The sequence below is a fragment of the Populus nigra genome, chromosome 2 (assembly GCF_951802175.1).
Source record: "Populus nigra chromosome 2, ddPopNigr1.1, whole genome shotgun sequence".
NCBI lineage: Eukaryota > Viridiplantae > Streptophyta > Magnoliopsida > Malpighiales > Salicaceae > Populus > Populus nigra.
In genome coordinates, this window is record NC_084853.1 from 41,951,438 (window position 1) to 41,977,526 (window position 26,089).

Consider the following 26,089-nt stretch of genomic DNA (forward strand, 5'->3'; position numbering starts at 1 on the left):
TCTTGATAGTGAAGCAACTAAAAGGGTCAAGGGAAGGATGAATAAGAGGGAAGGAATCAATTATATCTTTCGTTTCATAAAAGGAACAAGGATTCAAGTAGGGATTAGAGGAATTCCTCCAAGCCCTTCTCATTTATAATTTTCAATTATTCCCATTTAAATAGATTGACTCATATTCTTTCATTTCTTTGTAATTTTCAATATTTTTAATTAAGATTTAAATATTGAAATAGTTACTCTCACCCCTTTCTTTAATTTCTTGTTAAGATAATGAATCATTCATCCTCCCGTTTATCCCATCCCTATGATAAGCATATTCTAAGTTAATTTTTTTACCTTCAAGCAAAGAATTGCCAAAACCACCAACAAGACTCTTCTAGAACCTCTCAAATATTTGACATAAAAAGTAACCCTATGGCAACCATTCGGTGGTAGACAGGAGTAATTAATCGGCCAAAGTAACAGTTGTCACATATTCTAATGCTAAGGATCATTACATAAGCCGAACCAAAGTTGAAAAACATTAAAATGTGTTCAAATTCGCTGTTATAAGGTGCCGATGATTGGCACCGGTGCAACTGCAACTGTTTGGCAATTGAGAAAGGTGATGATTGAAGAAGGCCCACATATATATATATATATATATATATTAACATCTAACTTCAAAATTTGAGTAATCTTCGCACCTAACCTTAATCTTCCAACATATCCTACCTACCGTTATCAAGTGAATAGATGATTATCACATCATTCCATGCCCACTAAAACTGAAATATCGAGCAAATTTATCATAATAAAGTTTTTTTTTCTTTTTTATCATGGCGAGGAAGTTGCTAGCTAGGTCATACAGAAGCGTAACCTTTTGAGTTTATAATTGCTGGATGTAACTAAAGTTGAGAATTTCTAGCTAGCTCTGGATTGTGAAGTTAGCAGAAAACAAACGGTCAGTTCACCTCTTATAACTCTGCTTCGACTTCAGCGTTACAATATTAATTCTGGAAACTACAGAATTGTCATCGATCATATACTCATTATTAACGATTCACGACTGAGCTTCAATGTTAACTCATTAAACTTCCAATACTTCAACAATATGAGGAATTATGATCAGTACGAGATGATAGATGCTTAAATGTGAAGTAAGAATTTGAGTTTTCTAAAATATCAGTTTTGAAGACAAGGAGAGAGAGAGAGAGAGGGGGGGGGGGGAATTTGCTGGCCGTGGCTAGGCTGGAGGACCATACATCTATAAAATGCTAGTTCGGCTCGTGGAACTTTTGCTAAGGCCGAAATATCCTTTATATTAGGACGGTTACAGGACATGTAATTTCATCATAAGTGCAAAAGAAAACTTCACTGCACAATGAGTGCCACCGAAAGATTTTAGCACGCTAAACCTGCCAAATCATTCGTATAATTAAGTGCATGATCCACTAGGGCTTTTCCTGGGCTTAATTAAGTTACCGATGTTTTTGAGCATTTTAAAAATGTATTTGCATTGAAAAGATATCTAATTAGTATTTTTTAGTATTTTTTTGTGATTTTTACATAATGATATTAAACATAAAAAATTTAATTTTTTTAATATATTTTCAAATAAAAAATACTATTAAAAATTATCCTAAACTATAATACTAAATATACACTAACAAGATGTTGTAATTTTTCCTGTATCCATGAGTGTCTGCGTATGCATGGAAAATTTAATGCTATTCGATGAGAATCACACGCAATTTTAATTAAAGACTGTGCCTATAGCTCCTCCAATTTGTCCAAAGTATTTGTCGTTAATTTTTTTTATATACTTATATTGAAATTAAATTACCACGGTCACATAAAAGTTACATAAGAACCCTAGATCCAGAAAAAAAAAAAACTTTCCATGCATTAATGGGCAACCTTTCTTTTTCCCAAAGATTTATTAATCAGATTCTCCTAGCAAACTCCGTCTTATCTTTGACCTATTCTCTCAAGTACGACTCGCCGTGAAGACAGAAACTGCTGGTTGTTCCACGGTGGATGGCTAATTATACCAAACATATCCACAAAAAAACTTTACGAGCAGGACAAACCTCCGACCCCATTCCTAAATTTACAAGTCCTCTCTTCTTTTCATGGCTTAAATCTGGGCTCCACAAGGTAAAAGCTATGTGCAAGTCTAATAAAAAGCATGGACACATTGATGCGGTCATTGACCTTGAACCGTGTATATGATGATCAAGATCGACCCTCCACTATGATAGTCAAACTCTCAAGTATTTTGACCTTCGGATCCTGTACGTTCTTCTTCCTACATTATTTAACAACCAAGGATGATACTTGATCCTCAAAGCACCAGAACAAAACCTTCATGATCAGGAAACGTGGGGCCATCATGATATAGAGATCAAAAATTAAGAATGGTGATTTGCTCAGACCAAGCAAAGGATACTTGTGTCGGCTAAACATGGCCCAGGAGAAGAAACCCTCAAGAAACTCCTTAATTACCAACTCATAATTAATCCAATATATGCCCATATCATAGTCTTCTCTTTCCTCCTCCTCCTCCTCCTGCATCGTCACCATTATCAACAACAGCAAGATTGATAAATAATCTCTCACATATAGATACATGGGGAATTGCGTGTTCAAAGGATTTAGCTTAGAAGTAGAAGAAATGATAAAAGTTGTGACAACAAATGGTGGTATCATGGAGTTGTACTCACCCATCACGGCAGAGTGCATAACCAACGAGTTTCCTGGCCACGCCATCTACCGTAGCCGTGACCTCTTCTCTCAACCTCTCTTCCACAATGAAGAACTCCACGGCGGCCAACCCTACTACCTTCTCCCTATAAACACCAGCACTACCTCATTGAACAATACAAACAACAACAACAGCATAAATTCTTTGTCTTCCTCTACTTCATCATCCAAACTTACGCCTTATCGGATGTCGTTTGATAATCAGAGGATGTTGAAGCGATCATCTACGGAAGCTGAGGTGTTTCCAAGGTATAATAGCACAGGGGTTTGGAAGGTTAAGCTAGTGATATGCCCCGAGCAGTTGGCAGAGATACTGGCACAAGAGACACGAACTGAGGAGTTGATAGAGAGTGTGAGGACTGTTGCTAAGTGTGGAAATGGGGTCTCTTCTTCACTGGCTAACTCGGATCAATCAAGTTTATCTAGTAGCCGGAAAGGATCGTCGGATCAGAAATTTAGTAGGGATATTTAATTCGTGCATATAAATACATGGAGAGATTGCTTTACTCTTTTTTTTTTTTTTTAATGTAATTTTTACATTTTACTCTTTAGATTGCACTATTCATGGTGTAGGAATACATGTAGGCTTCCACGATGTTTCTCTTTAATTATTATTATTATTATTTTTTTTAAATATATTTTAATTGGAGTTATGGAGTGAATAATTTTGTTAAGCTGGTAAGGTCGGGAATAAAAAAGAAAGGATGGAGAAGAATAAAATTTTGGCACACCGCATAATTACCTTGTTATTTTAGTTACCCAACAACTTCTGGTGCCGTATAATCATCATCATCATCTCAAGAAGTAAATAATGATGATGATGATAATGCAGCTTCTGCATTTTTTTTACTGGAAAAGAAAAATATATATCTAGAAGTCTTGATATGAAAATCACTTGGATTAGATCCTAGAAGTAAAAACAGTGTATTTTTTTCTTATCATTTCATAAATATATATTTTGTTTATTTCATTACAAAGAAAACTATTTTTTTTTTCAATTTTAGAAAGGAGGATTAAATCACATAGGCCCTTTAGAAATTATATATAAAGGATCTAGAACTTATGTTCTTATAATATGATTTATGGTGACTTAAATATTTGTGTTATAAAAAGGAAGTTTAAACCATACGATCCCCATAGGAATTATTTCATATTATATATATAAAAAAACAGGAATCTGTGTTCTTACATGAACGAATTTTGTCAAACCCATATTAATTTCAATCGAACGAGAAGTATTCTGGATCAAATACTCTCAACTTACTTTCAATAGAAAACAAGATTGTTGGATTTAAAATCCAGAAGCGATGATTTCATAAAAAAGGGGTGCAAAAAAAAAAAAAACCTAGGGTGGATTTCAAAATGAAAAATTCAAAACACACCCTAACTAATTTAAAAATCCAAAATCAAATCAAATAATACAGTTTGGTCTTCGATATATTGTTTTGGCATGATTTGAGGTTCATACCATTTTTATTGAATTTTCCGCTTCAAGATGAACTTAACGATTAAAAGATTGAGTGAAATATGATTGGTTGAAAGTTTTCTCTTTCTTCTCCCTCTTTGACATCTCTTTTTTTCTCTCTTAATCATGATAGATTAAAATATAGTAAAAATAAATTCTTACGAATAAAACATAGAATTTAAAAACTACAAGAACTAAAATAAAAAACATGATCCAGTGTGCGCACAGTAAAAAAAACCCCAAATATTTTAGTTTTAGGTTTTTTTTGTAATTGTCAGAAAGGGGAAGTCATTGTTTTGTTTTTTTGGGGTAGTGGCAGGGGCCGAGCCCAAAACAGTCTAGTCATTGTTGCTCAAGAGGCATCATGGCCCATAAGAGGGCTCTGAACTGCAGCGTTATTGATTTGGGTCGACTGGACTACAATTTAACCATATTAGGTGTGATTAACATAAATTAAACGGGCATGTATAATTGATTTTTAACACATTCAAGGGTTTAAAGGTGTTCTTCGTACCAAAAAGAGGGATTTTTTTCAAGAATCTATAGCAATATTTCATATTCATAGATCATTAAATTATGATCACGAGGAGACTGTCAGGCTTGAACATGAACTTGAAAAGTTGAAAATTTTCAAATTGTGTTTGAGGCCGGCCACAGATTATTCATCTGAAACCACGCGCAGCCTTTCACCACGAAAAAATTGAAAGGAAAAAAAAAAAACACTCGCAAGTTTTTTTATATCTCATCAGATGTCAATTAGACAGTAGCCCATTTATAACTCTAAAATATTTTTTAAAAGGTAATGATTGAAGTTTAAAGTATTTTTTTTTTAAATTAAATTAAAATAATATTTCTTTTTAATTTTTAAAAATTATTTTTAATATTAATATATCAAAACCATCTAAACTTTTTGTTTTTTAAATTTCAACTACCACACACTGCCTGGATATTGAAACCAACAATTAACAACCCGTTTACAATTGCACTCTCATAAGTTAAGGGTTATATATATATATATATATATATATATATATATATATATATATATATATATATTATTGTTGCTGAATAGCTCCTGTCTTTTAGTTAAACCCCAACCCCCAATTTCATTTCTATAGAAGCAGAGGCATGATACATGAAAATGACCAGTACCATCCGAAGAATGCAACAATAAGATTCTCTTATTATATTCAGAGCAATTCCATCAACTCACTTAAAGTCTTAAACAACAAGTATAAAAGCACCCCACAAACATATATAGATGTTTATTCAAAGACTATGTTTCATGTTCTTGCATTGGGACCTCGTAAGGAAATCAATTTAAAGTCATCCTCCCGCTTACTCATCATCTTTAATTAGTAGGTTAAATCCATCGAAACCCAACCTTCAAAGGCTTTAGGTTTGGCAATTTATCAAACATGTGATCGATGTCCCTTACTTCAAACAATCTATCTTTGCTCCATTGATAAGCATTGAGAGTACCAAGATTAATAACAAGCTCGAATAATATAAAGAGATCAGTATTCCAAACACTTGAAACCATAGTTTTGAAACCCGGCCCGGCCCGGCGGGTCAACCCGGGACCTGGCCGACCCGGGGCCGGAACCGGGCCGGGTTGATGAAAAAACGGGGGAAGGAAAAACCCGGTGTGACCCGGCTGACCCGGCGGGTCGACCCGGTGACCCGGCTGACCCGGCAAGACCCGGTCAAGACCCGGTGACAAACCCGTTGACTTTTGTTTTTTTTTTTACTAAAACGACGTCGTTTTGATTTTTTTTTAAAAAAAGATTGACCCGGCCGGCCCGGTCAAACCCGGTGACCCGGCCAAAACCCGGAACCCGGGCCTTAGACCGGGCCGGGTCTTAAAACTTTGCTCTAAGGTCTCAAATTATTACTGTGAACTCAAACCAGCGTTTAATTTGGCATACAAGTTTGACTTGTATAAAGCGAATAAAGGAGGAGGTGGGGAAAAGTAATTTTGGAGTTGATTTTATGTGATTCCATCATGTTGGCAGACGTTAATTATTATATATGCAGCACATTATTTTGGTGAGGTTCATATTTTTCATGTGGTAGTCTAACAAGCCAATCGTTGATTGATTTATTTTCCGCAATAAAAGGATGAGCAGAGATGTATAAAACATTACTCTTTTCTAGCGCACCATACTGAATTAACTTGATTGTATAAATTGGCCAATTACATGGAAGGGTCAATTATATATTCATGGGATATGATGCATAATGGTCAATCATACATTATTCTTTCACTGTGAATAATCATTCAATCATTCAATTCAATGATTGTTTTTAAAAGAAATAGTGTATGTATAATAATTTTATTGACATTGTTTTATAAAAACAAAGACATTGTCGATATTGTGAAGTCTAGTCTTTGTATTAATTTTAACCAAACTATAATGAATATCTACTTTGATTCCTCTAACGTTGATATCATACCAATAACATTTGAATAAAAAACTTTATCAAGCTCGCTATAATATTGCAGTTCAAACACATTTTCTAACTTCTTGATAAGGAATCTGATTCTATTCCTTGATTATAGATGATTTGTTATTATATACATATCTTGTAGGATATTTATTGACTACGTTTTATTTGTTTCCTATTATATAGGATTTGTTAACTGCTGTACATTGTATATATAATGAGAATCAATCACCTCTGCATGATAGGGTGAATTACAGCTATTCTTAAACATTGTTATGGTATCAGAGCTCCTTTAGGTTTTTCTTTTGCTCTATCTCTTTATCATGGCTGCGCCGTCCTTATCACCTTCCCTTCCGCTGAACACGATGGTGCATATGCTTACCATCAAATTGACCTCCTCAAATTATTTGTTATGGAGAAATTAGTTTATACCGTTGTTAACAAGCCATGATCTTCTTGAATTTCTGGATGGTAGTATCGCAGTTCCTTCTCCACAAATAACTGGTACTGATGCCTCTACTCAGGTGAATCCAACATACTTTTCTTGGCTAAACACAGATTAGACCCTATTAAGTCTTCTCTATTCTTTCCTTACGGAGGAATCTATGAGTGAGGTGCTTGGTTTGAAACATGCTCATGAGGCCTGGACTGCTCTTGAAGCCTCCTTCTCCCACAGATCAAAGACTCGTGAACTGCAACTCAAGGACGAGCTCCAACTGATGCAGCGAGGCTCCAAATCAGTGGCTGAATTCTCTCGCCTTTTCAAAGGCCTCTGCGATCAATTGGCAGCAATTGGTCGACCCATCGATGACCTGGACAAAGTTCACTGGTTCTTGAGAGCTTTGGGTCCTGAATATAAAATCTTCTCAACAACAATGCTTTCCCAGTCTCCGTTACCTTCTTTTGCAGATATAATCCCGAAAGCTTTAAGCCATGAGATTTTTGAACGATGCCCTTGGTTCCATAGTTTCTTCCAATAAATTGCGTGTCTCTGCTCATTTGTGGCATGCTCGTCTAGGTCATCCTAGTTTTCGTACTATTGACTCTCTCACCAAGTCAGGTTTTATTTCCTGTAGTGATAAATTAATCGGTTTGGATTCTAGTTTATGTGTTGGATGTAACCTTGGCAAAAGCCATCGGCTACCATTTTCAATTAATAACCTTTTCAATTAATAATATTCGTTGTGATTTGCCTTTTGATCGTTTAACTGTGATTTATGGGGTCCTTCACCTATTTGTTCAACTACGGGTTTTCGATATTATGTAGTTTTTGTTGATGATTGTACTCGTTTCAGTTGGTTTTTTCCACTCAAACATAAATCTGATTTTTTTGATACATTTGTCAACTTTCAACAGTATATTGCAACTCAATTTTCATCCAAAATTAAATCCTTCCAATGTGATGGTGGAACTGAATTTACCAATAATAAATTTTGCTCTCACCTCACATCTTGTGGTATTGTATTGCGTGTTGCATGTCCTTATACACCCAGTCAAAATGGAATTGCTGAACGTAAACACCGACATGTTACCGAAACAGGACTCACTCTTATGTTTCATGCATGTGTTCCATTACCTCTTTGGGTTGAGGCCTTCTCAACAACTGTTTATCTCATCAACCGACTCCCCTCACAAACTCTTGCTAGCAAAACTCCTTACGAGCTTCTGTTTGGTAAATACCCCGACTACACCATGCTTCGTACTTTTGGATGTTTATGCTTTCCTTATTTGCGAGATTATGCTCCTAACAAATTATCTCCCAAATCTGCTCCTTGTGTCTTCTTAGGTTATAGCCCCCTTCACAAGGGTTTTCGTTGTTTTGACCGCAAAACATAACGTCTTTATGTCTCTCGTCATGTCCAATTTTATGAAACTGTATTTCCTTATACAGGTGATAATGTTCAACAAAATCATAATTCCACACCTTATATTACTTTCTCTGATTTCTTGGACTCTCATAATATTGTGTCTCCTGCCTCCCCACCTCCATAGGTGTCTTCTCCTGTTTCGACTTCTACTTGTTTGCCATGCAGTGATAAACCTGTAGCCTCCTGTTCCCAGCCTCCTATTATATCTGTCATCCCATCTTCTAGTCAGCCCTCTCCTTCTGTTCCTGTTCCACCAATGACGACCTCTACTAACCTTCACCCCATGGTTACTAGAAGGAAAGCTGGTATATTTAAACCTAAGGCTTATCATGCGCTAACCATTTCAGGTTCTTCTCAATTTTTTCAGGTTCTTCTAGCTCTTCAAGAGCCTCGGGGTTTCAAATCTGCAACCAAACACCCTGCATGGCTCTCGGCTATGGATGCTGAAATACAAGCCTTGAAGAACAATGACACATGGGATCTTGTACAGCGTCCTGCAAGTCACAATGTGGTTGGTTGTCGCTGGATCTTTAAAACCAAGCTCTGTGCTGATGGATCCATTGAGCGTCATAAGGCTCGTCTTGTGGCCAAGGGTTTCTCACAGATTCATGGCCTTGATTTTGAAGACACGTTTAGTCCTGTGGTGCGTCCTGCTACTGTTCAGATTATTCTATCCATTGCAGTCGGTTCTGGGTGGCCTCTACATCAATTAGATGTTCAAAATGCCTTTCTTCATGGTTATCTCTCTGAACTGGTATATATGGATTAACTTCCTGGCTACATAGATCCCCGGTTTCCTCACCATGTATGTCGACTAAAGCGTGCTCTTTATGGACTCAAACAAGCCCCTCGTGCTTGGTTCCAACGCTTTAGCTCGCTTTTACTGCAACTTGGTTTTCTTACCAGCAAGGCAGATTCCTCTTTGTTTGTGCATCACCCTACTGCTGGAACGATTTATCTCTTGCTCTATGTAGATGATATGGTGCTTACTGGTAGCAATCCCAGCTTGATCAAAACTCTTATCACACGGCTGTCCACTGAATTTGCCATGAAAGATTTGGGGTCTCTACATTATTTTCTTGGTGTTGAAGTCCACCATAACTCCCACGGTTTATTTCTCAGACAGACCAAGTATGCTTTTGATCTTCTCCACCGTGCTGACATGGTTGAAGCCAAACCCATTACCACTCCTTATGTCGTTGGCCAACATCTATCCACTGAAGGGAAGTTATTTTCAAATCCCACTCTTTTTCGGTCTCTTGCTGGTGCTTTGCAATATTTGACAATTACTCGCCCTAATCTCTCATTCAGTGTCAATTCAATTTGCCAATATATGCATGCTCCAACAGAAGATCACTTTCGCGCACTCAAACGTATATTGCGTTATGTTAAAGGAACGGTTCATCATGGTCTTCAACTTCATCGCAATCCTTCCCGTGATTTGCTTACCTATTCTGATGTTGACTGGGCTGGTTGTCTTGATACACGTCGGTCTACCACCGGCTATCTTATTTTCTTGGGTCCCAATCTTTTCTCCTGGTGCTCCAAGAAACAATCCACTGTTTCTCATTCCAGTGCCGAAGCTGAATATCGTTCCTTAGCTGTCGCTACTGCTGAAGTCGCTTGGATTGTTCAGTTACTTCGTGATCTACATCTACGATTACCTTCACCTCCGAAGCTGCTATGCGACAACAAAAGTGCTATATTTATGGCGGTCAATCCTGTCACTCGGCCTCGCTCTAAGCATATTGCGATTGACTATCATTTTGTTCGTGAACTCATTGCCAATGGTTCCTTAAAAGTCGCCTTTGTTCCCTCTCATCTTCAGCTTGCCGATTCTTTTACAAAAGGAGTCCCCAAACCTCAGTTCCTCCTTTTTCGCAACAAGCTTCACGTGGTTCCTTCTTCCATGCTCAGCTTGAAGGGGGGTGATAAGGAATCTAATTATATTCCTTGATTATAGATGATTTGTTATTATATACATATCTTGTAGGATATATATTGACTACGTTTTATTTGTTTCCTATTATATAGGATTTGTTAACTGCTGTACATTGTATATATAATGAGAATCAATCACCTCTACATGATAGGGTGAATTACAGCTATTCTTAAACATTGTTACTTCTCATAATAATCAACTTCAAACTCATTAGAAATTGACCCCTTAACACAAATTTCATTGTTATAGGTCTTTATACCCTGACCACACTCTTTAATATGAAAGACATTTCCATTAACGAAATACATGTTATAGCACAGACTTTTTTTTCAGGACCCAAACATAGTTCAAAGTACCACTAAAATTCCTTTCCAATTGATAAATATGATATATGTTCTGAACCACATGACAAATTATTCATCTTGTAATTGAAAAACTTGAGATTTAGTCATATATGAATTTTGAGATAGTAAAAATTGACACTATTGCCCACAAGAAATTTCTCAATCTATCGATTTATGTGTATAAGATAAAAATGTTTAAAAGTATAACATATTAATGTTTTACTTGTTGAATAAAAGCTCTCAATTCATTATATTTAAATAGCATATAATTATATGCATGTTTGAATTTGGTTTCTGTCAAGTATCCTTTTCTAATTGTATTTTTTTTGTAAAAGTTGTTCAAGATGAGAGAATATTGACAAATTCTCTTTTGAAGGCACTTCTCCACTATCATCGTGTCGTAAAACGCAATTGATTCTTATTCTCAAGTGAGGTTCAAAATAATACGAGATAAATGTTAAGATCTCTTCAACAATAAAAGCCTTGCATATTGAAGTCTTAACATGCATCTTGTTTTTAACTTTTTTATTTAAGTTGAACAAGTATTTGCATGAAATTAAATGAATGTTTTAAATTAAAAAAATAAAGATACTTGATAGATGGAGGAGGAGAGGTCGTTTGTAAGGTTATAACTTAAATATTACCGACAAACATATTTTCTCGGTATTTTCATCTATAATAATAACACACTATTTTTTTCTTCATTCTTTCATTTTCAATTGTAATTTTCTCGGTATTCACCGATGAAATGAATACAAATAGAAATAGCTATGAAATATTCTGTTGATAAATATCATCGTAATTTATTGAAGTGTTTTTTTTCGTCAGTATTTTCATTTGTATTTGATAATTTTCTGGTAGTGACCCTTGCAAGAGTCGAAATATCAACTTTTTTTCTTTTTCTATAAATACTTTGCCTTGTAACTTGGTGAGTTTTCCTATGGTTTTATTGGTCATTTTAAGGATTAATATATATAAGATTTTACATAGCCCTTGTTAACTGAAAGTTTTAACGTGTCTTTCTTATTAATTTTATGTCTGAATTAACATGTAAATTGTTATTTACTGTTCTTTCTTTTATCTTGTAAATGAAACGTGGTTGAAAGGTTGCTTTCTTGCCTTTTATGAATGGCGCGCAAAAGAAAAAAAAGTTGCTTTCAGATTCCTTCTTATAAGCCGGCTACTGCCCCATAAATTGAAAACCTGAATTTTCCAAAGTTAGGCAGCTAATTTGGCCTTTAAAATTGTGATGCATAGCACCTAGTTTGAAATACATTGCATGGAAGCCCCACTAGCAAAAATTATAGCATCTATTAGTCATACACGGAGTATTATTATGTCGTTGGTTGTTTCATTGTGAGCAATTAACGTCTCCTCCTCCTCCTCCTCTCCTAACTAAATGATGAATGATTGCATCGGTTAGCATTTGCATGATGAAGCCGCTTCTGGAACGTGGCTGCATTACAAAGAAGATGGAAATAGATTAGATCTAGCTAGAGTCCAAGCAAAGCTAAGCTAAAAGAATTTTCTTGCTCTTGATCATGAATACAGAATATTTAGTTGGGTCCTAGAGGAAAGCTGGGCAAGGATAAACGATTTGGTTAGTGTTATGATAGCATATTTTTAAAATGTAGCATTACTCTAATTACTAGATGGTTTATATTTGAATTAAATGAAAGACTGTGAGAGAATTTTGTGTTATACACCATCACAAATTTATATATATACAGATGATCTGTTTAAATATCTGACCGGGTAGAGATTTATTAGGCATAATTGATCAATACAGTCCAAAATAAATTTACATTTTTCATGAAAAAAATTGAATAATAATTGGTGTGTGATTCATAACAACAGCCGAAGTTTTATTTTGGTTTCAATCAAATTTAAATATTTTTTCAAACGATTTTAAATACACTCTCATGTGGGCTTGGGTTCACAGCCGAAACTATCAAGATAATTTAAGGACAACTCCATCATGTGTTATTTAGAGTTCTTCAAATTGTTTGCAAGATGGTGCCGAATTGAGTTACTGGACTTAAGTGATTTTATCTGTAATATTTGATTAAAATTTTTAATTTAATTAAAAGTTTTTAAAAATTGTTAAATATTACTGACAACATTTTAATTCATCGATGATTTCGCATAAAATTATGCATAAAATTTTCGCATATTGTAGTTTTAGAACCGAAGTTCCTAGGTTGTTTCCATCAAATCTACCAATAAATACGATTCTTTGTTTGGTTGTCTGTACAATTAATGTCTAAGTCGGATGTGAGAGCCATTGTTTGTTTCTGTTTTTTGATTTGAAAATAGGGTCAGTATTTGATATGCTTTGTGACATCGAACTCCGCAACCACTAAATGCATGCATGTAATTGTCACACGTTTGACCAGGGCAACAGCATCAAGGAAATTATTTAGAATTCCATGAGAGAGAGAAAAACAAAATTAAACGTGCGAGTCATGACCTAGTGAGGGAATATATAGTAGGTCATATATCTTTCTACATGTAACAGGCTTGTGGAAACGAATGCAAGATTACGGCCATGGCTCCTGTTTCACATTCTTCTTTGCTTTCCATGCTGCCTACAATCGATCTGTCGTTGGCAAACTGTACTGGCTTGTGCACGATATTGGCGCCATATTCCCCAACAACGAGGGGCCACCAACTCGATCATGAGGTTGAGAGCAAGAGCAAGTTAATGTTTGAACTCTTCTTGCATGCCTCGAGGGTTTCTTGCATTAGTTCTTCTTCTTCTTCTTCTTTCCTTACGAGCAGGACAAGGATAAGGACGTTTTCCTAAAATATTGACGATATTGTGGTGTGTAATTTAAGCACGCACTTCCCATGATACTAAATCTCACGTCGAATGAATAAATAAATATATAAGAGGATAATAATACATAAAATTGAGTATGGATTATTAGTTATAAATTATGTTTCTTAATAGAATTTAAACTTAATTATACGTTAACAGAGACCAATTAAGTGGTTTAATAAGAACCTCAGAACCAAATTAATTGACTTAAGACAATTTTCTATTTTTTCATTTATTTCTCTGTGCTGCAATCACTCCTTTGAATTTTTCTCCAAGGACTTCATATATATATATATATATATATATATATATATATATATATATATATATATATATATATATATAGCCAAGTTCACCATGACCAGGATAGCAAAGTGGCATTCAAGCAACTTCGTTTTATATTGTATATATTTAAAATAATGACACGTGGTGGGATCCTACTTCTTGTCGTTCAGCAAAGTTAGTTATATGCACAGCGTAGCATACAGTAGTGTTGAAAATGATCCATATATATGTGTGCCGTGCCACCATATTGATTTAGCTCCTCTCAGGCATTATTAGAACCTAACATAATTAATTTGAACTTACATCTCTATTTATTCATATTTTAATATATCCGTATTATAATTTGGCACCCTTTCAATATTAATGCCGTTAATTAACTCCTAGCCAGCCAGCTACCGATGACAAAATCAGACTTGAATACAGACCAGCGAATTCATTGGTGATTGATTAATTATCACAATAAGATATGCCACCAAATATTCTAAATTTATCGTGTTGAAAAGTGGATGATCATATTTAAGTCTCAGTTCACTTGTCATATTTCTTGTCCTTTCAACACGAGAGATTTGTTATGCAGCTAGCCTCGATTAATTAACTATGCTGAGAGATACGCTAACCGATTGAATGTTTAAACAACGTTTTCCTAGTATTGGAGTCTAAGAAGATGGGCCTGCAGATCGTGCATGAGTTGGTTTCTACTGCTAGTGTTTAGTCCAAGATAGTGACTGATTTTCCAAGAAAATGGGTGTTGATTGTTCTTGTTCAAAGAAGTAGGCCTTGATGATTGTATGGTCTTTGCGCCATTCTCTATTTTTCTATGTAATTAAACTTCCCATCTTATTCCAATAATAATAACAAAAACTAAAAGATTGATGAAGAAATTGTCCGTGCTTCTCCTACCGTTCTGTTTTTTCAAATCTAGCTAACAGATTCCCCTGCAAGCGTCTATCTATTACCATAAAAAGAGGATTTAGCTATTGGATGAAGTCTGAAGATATCGTTTACATTAGATTTCCAACAAAATCTAAATCTGAAAACAGAGGATTTGTCATGAAGGTGAGTTTCAAGGATATTACCATGCGCCATGCATGTGAAAGCACCTTCAGAAACCAATAAGCTAAGAGAAGATTGAATTGTTGACAGGGGAAACTTAGTGTTTAAACTGATAGTCCTTGTAAAGGTTCATAGACGGGTGGAGATTATTAGGAAGTGAAAGAATGTAAAAGGTAAAAACAAAGGAGTGTTGATCCTGTAATTATTACTTATTTCCGCACCGAGGCTCATGTTAATTAGTGTTTTTCAAGAGTAAATTATCCCTTTTCCCTTGAGTTCTTCCAGAAAATCACGTTCTCCGTATTTCCTACAAGAGATCAAAATCTGGGAGAGACAAAAATCAAATCACATGCATAGAGGGACTCTGCTAAGTCTACATAATTGCAAACTCCAAAACCGTTTGACAAAATGGACAATTAATTTTGGAATATATATTTGCTATAATCAAGATAACAGTGTTATGGAAATTTAGCAAGATTGCTTGCCATTGCAGACCTCACCGGCTTTCTAGATGCTTTTTGGCATCTTTTGACGTAAAAACAAATATATATGCATGGTCCCAGACATCCTTTGTTCAATTTGATAGACAATAACATAAAATTATATGATGACACTTTAATCGTTTGATAACTAAACTTTTTAGATTGAGTAGATTGAATGATTTTTTTAGCATGATATCAGCATTTCTGGGCTCAGAACTTAATTGCCATTCTATTTCTTCTAATAAACTTGAAGGTTTTTTTTTATTTTTTAACCAAGGATATTTCAAGTAAAATTGAAGGTAACCATGAGGACGTACGAGCGTTGCTCTCTCTCTCTCTCTCTAAAACTACCCTAACGAAAGGAGCTGTTGTCATGTTCTTGATTGAAGGTGAAAAACCATTTCTGGTACACTTGTGACTTTTTCAAAAAGTGAAAAGTGACCTCGCATCTTACAACACCCTGTTAGTTTTATTGTGATTTGTAGTCTTTACATTGCCACGACAATCATCCTGTAAAGACGTTTGAACGAGATAACAATAAAAAAGAGTTGAGGACTGTGATATAATCGAACTCGATGCACAGGAACAACAGATAAATTTACTCTTACGAAAATTATCCAAAGGCCTAGCCCAGTAAACTTTAAGCGAAGATTTAGACAATCTTCAGTAAAATTTGAATTAAAATAAGAATGCCAAGAAATCAAATGTTATAATGACTGGAATTATTATGGAAAGTTAAATTGTGTTGAGATTGAGGAGGGAGGGGATAGTTGTTTGTTGCAAAAAAAAAAAGAAAATTGAGGAAGACGGGAAGAAAATAAAGTGTCAGGTCATAAATTAAACTAATAGACTAACAAATAAAAATATTCATTCCAGTTTAAATGGGATGACATGTCGTGATAGACTATTCTTAGTAGATTTTAAATCCTATGCTCTTAGCCCGCACCTTGATCTTCATCTTCAATTGCAAAGTATGATGGATCCCCTGACATCATAAAAATGCATGTAACTGGCCAATATTTAATATACCACCTGTGACTATAAGGTGAGAAACCATGTTTTAATTCAAGAGACTATTACAACCCAAGTTCCAAGTATGTTTTAATTCTATAATGATTATGTTATGATAATATTGCATATTGGTGTACTTTTGGTTCCAATAAGAATATTGTGAAGTTTTTAATGCACATTCATGATCCCTCCTTATTGTGAACTTAGTAATCAATGTTTTTCTATCATATGAATTGTTAGATTAATTCAATATAATGATTAAAGTCAAAATTGAAAAACTAGAAGATGCAAAGTCTTGCTTGAAACTGGATCTTTGATATTATTTATCTCAATTTAATTTGCAATTGTAAGTGTCAATACTTTGAAATCTTTGGTAATTGTTAAATTCTGGTTTACTATCCATGATTTTATTCAATTTCACTTAAATCATAGTTAGAACATGTTTTATGTTGATTATAGGATTTGTAGGTTCTATTTATGTATATGTTGGGGTGTGACAACCCCAAACTTATAATCTCAAATCCCAAACCTATAATCCCTAATCCAAATCTCAAACTCCTAATCTCTATCCATAAAAATTTTAATTCTAAAATCCAAACCCCAAGTCCTAAACACTTATCCTAAATACAAACTCTTAATCCCTAAATACTAACCCTAAATTCAAACTCCCAAAACATAAATAATCCCTAAAACACAAAGAACAAACATGGGAGGGATATTATTAGGTTTCAAAAAACATAAAAAAATAGAATTTAAATTTATTTACATTGTCATAATATTTTTTTTCCTTGTTTTTTATAAAATTAATTGAACCTGACAACGAAGCAACATAACAATACGCTACCTTCATTAACTTGTAAATGCCATCGTGTTTATTAACCTATAAATGCCTACTTTACAATTATAAACAACTTGTTATCAATGATAATCATATGTTTGTAAATTTATAATTTTAAATTCTACCTATTTATCCAAAATAAATTTAAATGTTCGTAATACTATTACGGAAGACAATGTTAAAAACTCAGCCTTACAAGTCCAAAACAATTATAAAAATATAATAAAATACCAAAAAAATTAGAAAATAAAATCTCAGAACTAAAAACCTTTCACAAAAATTGTTGTCATCCACATTCATAATTAAATTACAAAACTTGAACCGTTCAATTACTAGATCAAATACTTATAGTAATATTCTAAAAACAATAGTTTCACTATGAAACAACCCATTGTGATCCTATTCAACAACTGTGCTGGGATTTGATTCTTGAAATACCAATAATATTCTAGTTAATATTTCAAATGATTCCTCATGTGTGTTAAAAAGTTGCTCGAACACCTTCTGTTTTACAGCTCATGCCTTATTGTATGGAATTTTAAACTTATATTGCAATTTTATTTCTTATTGTATGCTCTTTACTGTATAAAAAATGTTAGCACTAATAAGAGTTAAAATTACTAATGCAACAAATTTTGAATCAAGTTGATGGTGGTTTTTTTTAGATTAATACGAGTGTTCGAGCCAGCTTGTGTGTACCTCGACTAATCTCACGGGCCCTGAAGTTAACGACCATATAAGTCTCCAGTAACCCTGAGGTTTGTGGGACTCGAACTGGTAACATCTGGGGAGCAAACCCAAAACCTGACCAGTTGAGTTACACCTCTCATAATTAAGTTGATGGTGGTCTTTGTGCATAAATATGGTGGTACATGTTAAGCACTTTTTAACGTTGCTATCTCAAAAGAATCTGACATTTTATGGTACTCCATGTAAGTAACCTGACATTCTGGTGCTGGAACATATTGTAATTGCACAAAAATTATTGTTAAATATTGAACTTGATATTCAATTAAATGTGTAATTTGTAACGTGTCATCATTTCATTGCATTCATTAAATCATTCTTAGTGCTGAAAGTCTATCCAATGTATAAATCAACACTACCAGTGTAAATCAACACTACCAAATGAATATCTATGATAAAGAGACAAATCATTACAAATATTGTCATTTAATCCGATATCATCGTCAAATTCCAGAACATGAGGCCTCTTTATCTCTTTTATATCTATGATATTCACTACTCTGGGTTCATCCCAGTGTTGCCTTCTTCCTACTAATTTGTGATTTTTTTTCAAGTGTAGATTTTAAAAGCATTTTGCAATGTTTGCATACCTATAATGCAGTGGGTTTAAAAAAACATCATAGACGGTACCTTGAAGATGATAAGTTAACTTGATAACTTGCTGGTTTAAAATATAATTTAAATTGAGTTTAATTTGAATTGGATTTTTATTTTATTAAAATAATATTTTTTTATTAAAAAATTAAAATAATATTTTTTATTAAAAAAATAAGATTAACCTGATGATCCATATGACTTGTCAACCCATAAATTGACCTGCCTGACCTATAGCTCCAGCTTTAATTTACACCTCATGCAAGTACTATAATTATGGTCATTTACGGAATTCCAATAGGAGGACTCAATAAAAAAAAAGTATGTAAAAACAATTTAAATAAAACAAAAATAAATTAATTATTAATTATTAATTATTACTTTTAATGTATTTATTTTTAAAAAACTTCATGTATCAAACACCATCACTTTAGAACTTTCAAGAGGTTTTTTTTTTTAAAAAAAACAATTCTTATAATAAGTTCAAAATAAAAAGAGATATAAAAAAGGAACCTAACATATATGCTATCGCACCCGACATCACGACGACCCACAAAAAAAATAATCTTTGATTATGGAAAAAGAACAGATTTCTGGCATCTGGTTCTTTTAGAGGAAAAATGTCTTGTTTAAGGAGTCGCCACCTAGTATTATGGTCACTAGGAACCCTAACTGGTCAACAGAGATTCCATGGTACGGGATTGGTTACGTAAAAGGGAAGATATTATCACCCCTTAAACGTTCTGCCTGAGGCAGACTGCATTGCTGATTTTGTCTTAAATTGCTAAATATTTATTGGTTTATGCTCTGATAGTTTACTTGCAATATTCTTGACTCTGGCGCCAGTGAATATTCAACTACGAATAATTCCAACTCTGGCATTGATAAATATTACGTAGCTATAAAATAAATGTGGATCAATATTTTTATTCCTGACTCTGGCGTCAATTAATAAACAAATAAAATAAATTTATTTCTACACATGCACATATTTTTTATTTTTCTAGCTAAATAAAATAAAATATAATGAATAAAAATAATATAAATTTAAACCGGTATTTTTATTCCTGACTCTGGCGTCAGTGAATAAACCAATAAATTTATATTATTTTTATTTATGCAGACACATTTTTTCTATTTTTATTTTTTTTTATTTTTTTTTATTTATGTTTTTGGGGGCTGGGCCTAGCTCAGCCCATGTGGGGGCTGGGCTGGACCCAGCCGGGCAAAAGGAGAAGAAGCACGCGTGAATTACTAACGCATGCTGGAAACAGTGCTAGTGTAATTAAAAAGGAAAGATGAGGGAAAAAGAATGCTACTGACGTGCACCTTGAAGACCGAAGATGAAAACTCTGGTGACGACCTGGCCGAACAACGTCCTCTGTGCTACTGACCTGCACCTTGAAGACCGAAGATGGAAACTCTGGTGTCGATCTGGCCGAGCAACGTCCTCTCCCTTCTTCCGCTTTATCTCTTGCTTTCTTCTGCTCTCAGGATTCTCTCCCTCTCTCTCTGTGTATCTGTTTTTTTCTTTGTTCTTCGTCCGTGGGTTTTATTTTTCCTCTGTTTTTCTGTGTTAGTTCCCCGTCTTCATTTTTTCTTCATCCCCTTGTGTGCTTCCCCTGTTTTCCCTGCTTTTCTTCGGTTTCTTTTCCCCTCTCTCTGTGTATTATTGCTTTGGATTTGTGCTCTGCTTTTTCTCTCTTCTTTGCTCTGATTTTCTTCTCTGGTTTTTTGTCTGGGTTTAGCTGAAGTTTTTTTCGGTTTCTCTTCTAAAATCCCATTGTTTTCCCCCTTTTCACTCCCCAGTTTTTCTTCCCTTTTTTTTTCTTTCCTCTCCCAGTTTTTCTTCTTCTCCTCCCCTTTTTTGTGCTCAGTCGTTCTATGGCTTTTATAGCCAGAGAAAACAATGATGTTTCTTCCAACCATAAAGTGTGATAATTGCAGAAGTAATGGTTGTGCGGCGGTGGGCGTCCGTTTCTGTCGGGTGAGGAAGATGAACAGTAACGGGAAACGGTGTCGTTTCGGTATTCACAGCTATATGCATTTTGGCCCTTGAAGTTTGGAAAGTTTTGTAATTAAGCCCCTAGTTAAATTGTAATTGGACCCCTGCATTTCAGCGCCTTTTACAAGTTAGTCCTTGTATTTTAATTGTTGCAATTTGGACCCCAATTAAACTCCAAACTTTGATATTTCTTCAATTAAGTCCCTGATTTCATTAATTTAATTAATTTAAAGCTTAATTAAGTCTCAAAACTTATCAATTCTCCAATTAAAACCCTTGATTTGATGAATTAAATTAATTTAAAGCTTAATTAAGTCTCAAAACTTATCAATTCTACAATTAAACCCTTGTTTTGATTAATTTAAACAAGTCAAAAATTTAATTAAATCTTTAAGCTTCCAATCATGTTGCCCTTAACCCAAATTTTAATTCATTCTTCATTTATTTTTTTTTACTTGTTTTTCATCATTATTATCATTTTTTATCATTTTCAGTAAATAAAATAATAATAATAATTAAAATAAAAATGATCAAAAATTGGGTTATGACAGTTGCAATTAATAAAACAAAACATGATGGTGTACAATATCGATCAACCATAGATCTTTAACTACTAAGCCTAATCCTCCACTAGTTATTATACTCTATTTTAAAAAAATTGCGTGTGAGGATTTTTCTTCTTTTTTTAAATGTATTTTATTATTTTTAAACTATTAAAACGATTAAAAAAACTCTTCACAATTTCAATCGGGTCCCACACATATTTTACATATTTAGGAAAAAAAATTTTAAAAAAATAGTAACATGGAAAGTGAAAAGAAAATAAATAATAGTTTGGTCCTTGTTGTTTTTAAATTGTTTTGATTGAAACCTCATTCTTTTTTCTATTGATTGAATTGTTCTAATTTAGGAGGGTAACATGCCACATCAACTTATAAACGACAACGTTTTAACAAAGAGACGGTAACGGAACAAGATGAAGAAAAGTAAATAGACTCAATCATTACAAAAGATGCAAGAAATATAACGACTAAATAAAAGATAAAACTATATTTAAAAAAAAAGAGAGAGAGCAAGAAGCGAGACAATACTTTTCAAATGTGAACTTAGTAAGTTATTAGAGAGAGTTCTTAACTTTGAGTCATTGAAAAAACTAGAAAAAGTACTTTGTACGTTTATCATCCTAGATTAAACTTGAGAATTACTCCTTGCACTCTCCATTAATTAAGTTTATACCTCTGTATGCTTGATATATTTAAAATCAATTTCTTTTGTTACTTTTTTCAAAGTTCTCTCCATATTGTGCATATAAAATTAATGAATTGACTTAAATTTCCTCAATGCCAAAAATATTCCATCTTATTGATTATTTTTAATTTTTTTATGATATAATTAATTTTAAGACTTGAAAATAAATCCAATAAATTTAAAATCTTAATATCATTATTTTTATTTTCCATCCTAAAATTCTAATTTTAATTCACAAAAAATATATAGTAGCCTAAATACCTTTCTTCTTTCTCTCAAAAAAACACCAGTAGCCTTAAAATTAATATCTCTTCTGTTCTTTTATTATTAAAACCAAACTTTCTATATAGAAAATTAAAATTATGATATTCATTTTTTTTATAAAATTTAAGATTAATTCCATAGAAAAAACTTAAAATTGATTCGTTAGGTTAAAGGTTATCAGTGTTGATTGTATTTAAGTCATTTTATTAGTTTTATATACAAAATATGGATGGAATTTTAAAAACAAAATAACAGAAGGACTTTATTTTAAATATATCAAAGGGAAAGAAAATCAAAACTAAAATTGATCTATCGAAACTAATTCACAACCATAAGTTTTTACTTTTCATTTCAGTGCTTTTAGAGTTATAAATTTTTTTAAGAATTGATTTTATAACTTGTTTTAATTAGTTTATTATCAGGGTTTTTATGTCAGAGAAACATCTTAATGTTGGGTTGACACTTGATTTGCAAATAATATGTCAAAAAAAAATAACACGAGTCAATATAGGTTAATCCACCTAACTCGTGACCCGAGTAAAAATATCAAGGTAATCTCAAAAAAAGTAAATTATAAAAAATTATAAAGTATAATTTCAAATCAACCAAATATTGAAGGGTTAGAATTTGAGAATAATTCAATAAAAAATACAAAAAAAAACTCAATTTAATTAGTTAAACTCACAATCTTGGTAATGAGAAAATCCAATATAAAAAAATAAAATAAAAAAAATATTATTTACTTGAATAGTGTTTTCTGACAAGGAAAACGTGAATTCTCCCCCTATATTAGTTGTGGTTAATGGAATATATATCAAATATTAAAGTTTAATTATGAAGTCTAATTTCAAATTAATCAAATATTAAAGGGTTAAAAATTCAATATATATATATATATATATATCAATTTAATTAGCTAAACTCACAATTCTGGTAATAAGAAAATCTAAAAAAAAATTGAAAAAAAAAACTAAATTTAAAAAAAAATTATTTACATGAATAGTTTTTTTAAATAATAAAAACGTGAATTCTCCTCCTATATTAGTTGTGGTTAACGGAGTATATACCAAAGAATTCTTAATTATACCAACTGTGTAAGTCGAGAGGTTGTTCTAGCTGGTAATTAAATGAGCTTGCTTCCCGACATGATAATGAGAACATGTTTTTTTCATTAACTAGGATTTCAAATATTATTTCATAAAACCTTGGTCATGTATTCAATGATCACATGGAAGGTTGATTTAATTTTAATATGATTTGATTGAAAAGTAATTCATGTGCTAAATGAATTGTAACTCAGTTACCATTAATATCTCTCCTGCTTTAAAAAATGTAGAATTTAAACCTCTTTTATATTCAAACCCAAGTAAAGTTGCCGTTTGGTCATGACAATATTATCGTGTGTTTTTCCATCAATATACAGAGCTCGTGTCCACTCCTGTCATACTATAGCATCTCCTTCTTTGTCTTGAACGCGGCACGATAACACGTTGCCGACCCCATCATTTCTTTCTTGTTGCGGTGGTTGCACAAGCGAAACGAAAGGGCAGAGGGAGACCCACCCATCATCTTTTTCTCGTTGTGGTGGTTGCACAAGTAGAAAGAGAGACAGAGAGAAGAGAGAGATTGTTCAAGAGAGGAGCTTTTCTATGGAGATTTTAAGGTCGAGTGTCATAGTTGCGATGGGGGCGTGCCCCCTGTAGTCTAGTTGCCAACAACAACGTCCATGTGGGACCTAAATCTGATACCCTACTCATGGACCCACTTTGAATTTCCAAAAAAAAATCCCGGCCCCTTTCCCGATCGAGGTAGGTGGGTCGCTCTTCTCGGACGCACAGTAGACTGAACCCCGCTTGAAGACCATTGCTATAGTCACCATGAAAACAGACATTAATTTTCTCGTGTATCTTTGGCCGTTTATGTCCTGCCGCACATATATAAAGTCCTCCATAGGTACCCATTTTGGTACACCACCATTATTTCAGTTACTCCACCACTATCTCTTTTCCTAAATATAGTTTTCCCTAATCCTCTCTCCCTCGCGAATGACAGAAAACATGAGTATATCTGTTAATGGTCAATCCCAGGTCCCTCCTGGATTTCGATTTCACCCCACAGAAGAAGAGCTTTTGCATTACTACTTGAGGAAGAAGGTCTCGTTTGAGAAGATTGACTTAGACGTGATCCGAGATGTTGATCTTAATAAGCTTGAACCGTGGGATATACAAGGTGCTTCATTATATCTAGTGTGCTTCTATAATATTCCTTGTGATTTCTTTCTAAATCGTGAAAGAACTCTTATAACTTTATCCTCTTCAAGTTCCATGTATATATTCTTACATCCTCTTCAAATTAATGATATTTGATGTGTTCGGAAGTGATAATGTGGATTCGATCGGTTTCTTGCAGAGAGATGCAAAATAGGAACCACCCCACAAAATGATTGGTACTTCTTTAGCCACAAGGACAAGAAATATCCAACTGGTACGCGCACCAATCGGGCAACTGCTGCTGGGTTTTGGAAGGCTACTGGCCGTGACAAGGTGATATACAGCACTGGCAAGCGGATTGGAATGAGAAAGACTCTTGTCTTCTACAAAGGCCGAGCCCCACATGGACAAAAATCCGATTGGATTATGCATGAATATAGGCTGGACGATAGCACCAGTGATACCAATGTAAGCAGGTTTAACCTTGATATCTAGTAATACTGGTTTTGTAGTCAAGTTGTTATTAGCGAGTTATTGATCATGTTTGCATTATATTTGTGATCATAATTTTTCTTTTATGTCTAGGTCTCCAATGTTATGGAAGAGGAGGCGGCACAGGAAGAGGGATGGGTGGTTTGCCGTATCTTCAAGAAGAAAAACCTCAACAAAACCCTGGACAAACCTTTTAGTTCATCACCCATCAGTGCAGATACAAGGAACCAGATGTTAAGTTCTTGCGATGAAGGCACTATAGATCAGACATTTCATTATATGGGAAGGACTTGCAAAGAAGAAAATGTAGCAGACAATAGTGCTACTGCTAGATATCTCAGGCCTGCTGACACAGCAATCAACTATGTCCACCATGATGGATTCATGAAGCTTCCAAGCCTAGAGAGTCCAAACTCTATCAGTAGCCAAAATTGCTACCAACCCATGATCACAGACAATGAAGGTTCAATAACTAACCAGATGGGTTACCCCTTGGACTCTGGCCTTGACAACTGGGCAACCCTTGATCGTCTATTTGCTTATCAGCTTAATGGCCAGACTGAAACCTCTAGGCAATTACCCTGCATTGACCCAACCATGACTTATTGCACCCCTACTGATCTTCATCATGATCTCCGATTGCCAACCTTACGATCATCATTTCCGTTACCATCAAACAGATCTTATCATGGAACTCAAGATTATAACAACGAGATAGACCTCTGGAATTTTACCACTAGATCTTCCCCCGACACACTATGCCAGTTGTCAAACACAGGTGCATAACAGAATTACCCTACAAATAATCATTCTATAGTCCTTAAAGTCAGTATAGTTTTATGATGACAGCAGTTTTATATGTGTGGTAATAATGCAAGTAATGTAAAGCATGTAGTAACATTAAGAAATAAATAAAAGTGAAGGGTTCTTAGATGCGATGACACTGTCAACCCATTATCTTTACTTATCAAGGTGTCTACCATTTTTTTAATTTGTTTTTCTACAAACCTAGCTAGCCAACTGTGACTGTGGTATGATAATACCTTTCTAACTGCATTAATAATTCTACCTTTTTATTCTTCTCTAACATGATCAAGATTTTATCCCAAAAAGAAAAAACGAATGATCAAGATGGTCATGTGGGTAATTATTTTTGAGTTGAGTCACATGCTTTGTCGGTTTGTTTGAGGTGCAGCTTAAGGGCTTATTTGGTCCATGTAATATCAT

The 26,089-nt window shown here is 33.9% G+C and overlaps 2 protein-coding genes across 2 annotated transcripts; both read left to right on the forward strand.

Moving 5' to 3' along the window:
• The first annotated feature begins 2,611 nt into the window (after nucleotides 1–2,611).
• Nucleotides 2,612–3,217, forward strand: LOC133682989 (uncharacterized). Its single transcript, XM_062106512.1, has one exon. The coding sequence runs from the start codon at nucleotides 2,612–2,614 to the stop codon at nucleotides 3,215–3,217; it is 606 nt and encodes a 201-aa protein (XP_061962496.1).
• Nucleotides 3,218–24,068: 20,851 nt separating this feature from the next.
• Nucleotides 24,069–25,798, forward strand: LOC133682124 (NAC domain-containing protein 43-like). Its single transcript, XM_062105386.1, has 3 exons — nucleotides 24,069–24,389; nucleotides 24,570–24,838; nucleotides 24,956–25,798. Exons 1-3 carry the CDS (start codon nucleotides 24,206–24,208, stop codon nucleotides 25,646–25,648), a joined length of 1,146 nt encoding a protein of 381 aa, XP_061961370.1. The 5' UTR covers nucleotides 24,069–24,205; the 3' UTR covers nucleotides 25,649–25,798.
• Nucleotides 25,799–26,089: the final 291 nt, after the last annotated feature.

Excerpts from the sequence above, each read along its gene's own strand:
- LOC133682989 (XM_062106512.1), top strand. The coding sequence starts at position 2,612 with ATGGGGAATTGCGTGTTCAAAGGATTTAGCTTAGAAGTAGAAGAAATG.
- LOC133682124 (XM_062105386.1), top strand. The coding sequence starts at position 24,206 with ATGACAGAAAACATGAGTATATCTGTTAATGGTCAATCCCAGGTCCCT. Across the intron at positions 24,390-24,569 it reads TGAACCGTGGGATATACAAG|AGAGATGCAAAATAGGAACC; the intron begins GTGCTTCATTAT and ends GGTTTCTTGCAG. Across the intron at positions 24,839-24,955 it reads ATAGCACCAGTGATACCAAT|GTCTCCAATGTTATGGAAGA; the intron begins GTAAGCAGGTTT and ends TTTTATGTCTAG.